This window comes from Rhagoletis pomonella, unplaced genomic scaffold (genome assembly GCF_013731165.1).
Source record: "Rhagoletis pomonella isolate Grant_MI unplaced genomic scaffold, Rhpom_1.0 Rhpom_scaffold_01061, whole genome shotgun sequence".
Classification (NCBI taxonomy): domain Eukaryota; kingdom Metazoa; phylum Arthropoda; class Insecta; order Diptera; family Tephritidae; genus Rhagoletis; species Rhagoletis pomonella.
In genome coordinates, this window is record NW_023459615.1 from 42425 (window position 1) to 45727 (window position 3303).

The 3303-nt window shown below is 38.5% G+C and overlaps 1 protein-coding gene across 1 annotated transcript; it reads left to right on the top strand.

The window, feature by feature from the left end:
• Positions 1-633: 633 nt before the first annotated feature.
• On the top strand, positions 634-3100 carry LOC118751884 (the record flags this gene model as incomplete). The annotated part of the gene is given in 2 exon segments (XM_036486708.1): positions 634-1889; positions 2210-3100. Coding segments are annotated over 2 exon segments (1749 nt in total), but the record flags the coding sequence as incomplete, so codon positions are not given.
• Between the last annotated feature and the right edge of the window lie 203 nt (positions 3101-3303).

The window sequence follows — 3303 nt, forward strand, 5'->3', positions numbered from 1 at the left end:
CTTAATGCGAATCTAACGGGCTAGTCTCCTGCCCGCGTGATCTTGTCTTTTTGGTTCATGGGTTAGAAATAGCGAACGTGGAATGCGCCTACGGGCTCTGTCACACGGTAGTAATTAACACGATATTTGGACCGCGATCCATATTGATGGATCGCGCACGAATGCTACATGTTCAATATTTATCGCGTCAGTATTTGCATAATTTTTGTGCTGAAAGCTTATTATGACGCAAGAAAATATTTTTATTTTGTACGTATAATTTACAGATAAGCATTCCACAATTATTTTAAACTTTCCAATGTTAATTAAAATTTTTTTTGCAATATTTTAAGCCCCGAGAGCGAAGGCAGAGCCGATGTTCGCATTATGAGAGTAAAAGATGTACTGACGAAATGTATGGATCGCGTTTTGAAAGTGCTACACGTTCAATATTTATAGATGGTATTGCGATCCGCGATCCAGATTTCAAAATTTTTAGAAATTTTGCGATATGGATCACGATCCATCAATACTGCATGCTACACCGTCAATAAATATCGCGATACTTGGATCACGTCAATAAATATTGACCGTGTGGCAGTGCCCTACTGCGGTACTGGAATAGACTATAGTTTAACCACTCTGTGTCGGCCATTTTCAAGTGGTGGTAAGTTTTCTGTGCTTATTGGCTTTCAAACATCGAAGTGTATTTGATTTTCATGGAAAGGCTGTTCGTTAGAGAATTACAAATGTATGTGGAATGTTTACATATTTTGTAAAAAATAGTTTGTTATCGTGTTTATAAGAAAAAAAAACTTTCGAACTGCATTTTATCAAATGGCTGTCGCCATTCGAAACATAAAAGCACCCCTGATATATACGTCGTGGTGAATTTCTTCTCTCAGCTCCCGTAGTTTTCAGCAAAGTAAAAACAAGTATTTTTTTGGAGTTGTTTCACAGGGAAGATTATAATAATAAATATAGTTAAAGTCCGTGCTCAAAACTCGTGATAGCTGTGAAATATAGTTTAGCTTTTATTCTAAGGGGAAAAGATGAACTCTTGCTTGCCAGTGCTTATATCAACAGATGCAATGCATGGCTTCCTGAGAGACAAACAAGCTTGGGAAAATGCTATCTCGATTTATCAAGGTCCTGATCCTTTGGATCATTGGTATAACTACATTTGCTGGTATGAAAATCATTTGAGAGGTGATCCGGAAAATAAATTTCGCGAAACTCTTGAACGCTGTCTAGCCCTGTTTGAACACAGTGATTTTTACAAACAAGATTTGCGAATGGTACGTCTCTGGTTAATATATATTGAAATGCAAACACATCCACTGCATTTCTATCAAGTCTTATACCAACGCGGTGTTGGCAGACAAGTAGCGGCTTTCTATATTGGTTGGGCAGGATACTATCAATCTATTCAAGCACTAAAAGAAGCGGAGTCAGTATTCAGCCTAGCATTTCAAGAAAAGGCGCAATCCTATGACGAACTGAGTCATGCACATAACAAGTTCTTATACATGCAAACTGCTACCGCACACATAGCGATGCATCACCAGCAACAGCTTCCTGGGCTCCAGTTAACCCAACATCAACAATCTCGTCGAATTCATTACCAGCAGCTGGAATGTGTTCATCTTCTTACACATTCACAGCCGCAACTTCAACAAGAGTCGCACACGATACCACACCAGGCTGCACAAATGGAATCACAGGGGCATACACCGCAGCTCCAGAATTTTCACAGACAGCAAACAACCGCGACAGCTTCGAATTCCTATTATCAACCACATGCGCATGCCAACATGGCTGTTCAGCAGGATCAATTGTACCAAGTGCAGGCTTACCAAAATGAATTAAATTTTCAAACTCAAACAGAACATTCGACTATAACAAACAAGGTTTGCCAATACATACTTTGATTTTTGCTATATTTTACATATCGTCGTTTAAAGTACAAAACCGCGTATCGTCATTCTGCAAAACCGCGTAACTGACATTGGCTGCCAAAAGTTGAATTTGCTCACACAAGCTCTTGGCTCAGTCCTTATCCATTCGTCCTGAAATATACTAGCCAGAAGTGCTATTGCTTTATAAAAAAGAGAAAACCTCACATACGCGGTTTTGCATTATCTTGATACGCGGTTTTCCATTTTGTTGATACGCGGTTTTGTACTTTAACCCACGATATATATATTCATAAAATAACATTATATTACAGGTTAATGGATCCATACGCACAGTGCACCCAAGTGATTCAGAAGGTAGTTGGGGTACTGCACAAGAAAAAGCTACCAAAGGAAATTATTGTAACACGTATGAAAAAGCGGCCTATTCTGCTCCTCAAATAGAGCAAAGTCGAGCAAATGCAGTTGAACTTCTCGTAACGAAGTTAAGTTCAATATCTTCACCAGTAGGCTCTTGCATACTGCCGCGAAAATTTGCTGCTTACTGTCGTAATAATTATGAAACGTGGAAACCTGCACTTTTTCTAGAAGAACCCGAAGATCCAAATCGTCGTTGTCACTATGCAAAGCATTTGGTATATCCTAGCACAGGTGTAGAATATAGCCCTGAAGAATTGCGCGCAAAAAAGTATATTACGTGTGTAACTCCATCGAACAGTGCAAAGCAAGGTACATATCAGTGTACAGAAAATGAACGTAATGGGCAGGAGCTACAGGAAATTGGATCTCTTCAGCAGCAACAACAAAGTATAGATGAAGGATCATTGACAGAAATTGCTGATAGAGCGCACACTCTTAGTCATAAATATCGAAAAAGTACATGTGAGAAACTTGGATTAAATGGAGCTGATTTAAGCGATCACAATCTCCAAAACACAATTAGTCACGCACAAAAAAATATTCAGCAACGTTCTGCTCACAATCACAACCTAAATGAGGTGCAAAAAAAGCTGCCTCAAGAAGACCGAAAATTAATTTACGAAACTGGAAACACTTTGGACGATTTAGAGGATCAAATTGAAGCCTCTACAATTCGGCTGGGAGAAAAAAAAACTATTAAAATTAAGTTTAAGAAGGAGCCTCAGCAACAAGGGCACACTTTAAAAGGAAACAATTATGTTATCGAAGGAATATACCAACAAGAGGTAAAATATATTTTGTTTTGTACTGTGCAGGCTGATCTATTCCTTGTTAACCCTATCGTTGATAATGGAATTAATTTTTAAAATGTATAAAAAACTTTTCTCCAATTTGCCGTGTGCTTCTTGTAAGTTTTTTACATTAACCGTTTACATCTTAACTACAACTTAATAGGGTTGAAGCCCGTCTAAGTGGTCCGACGCGTTCG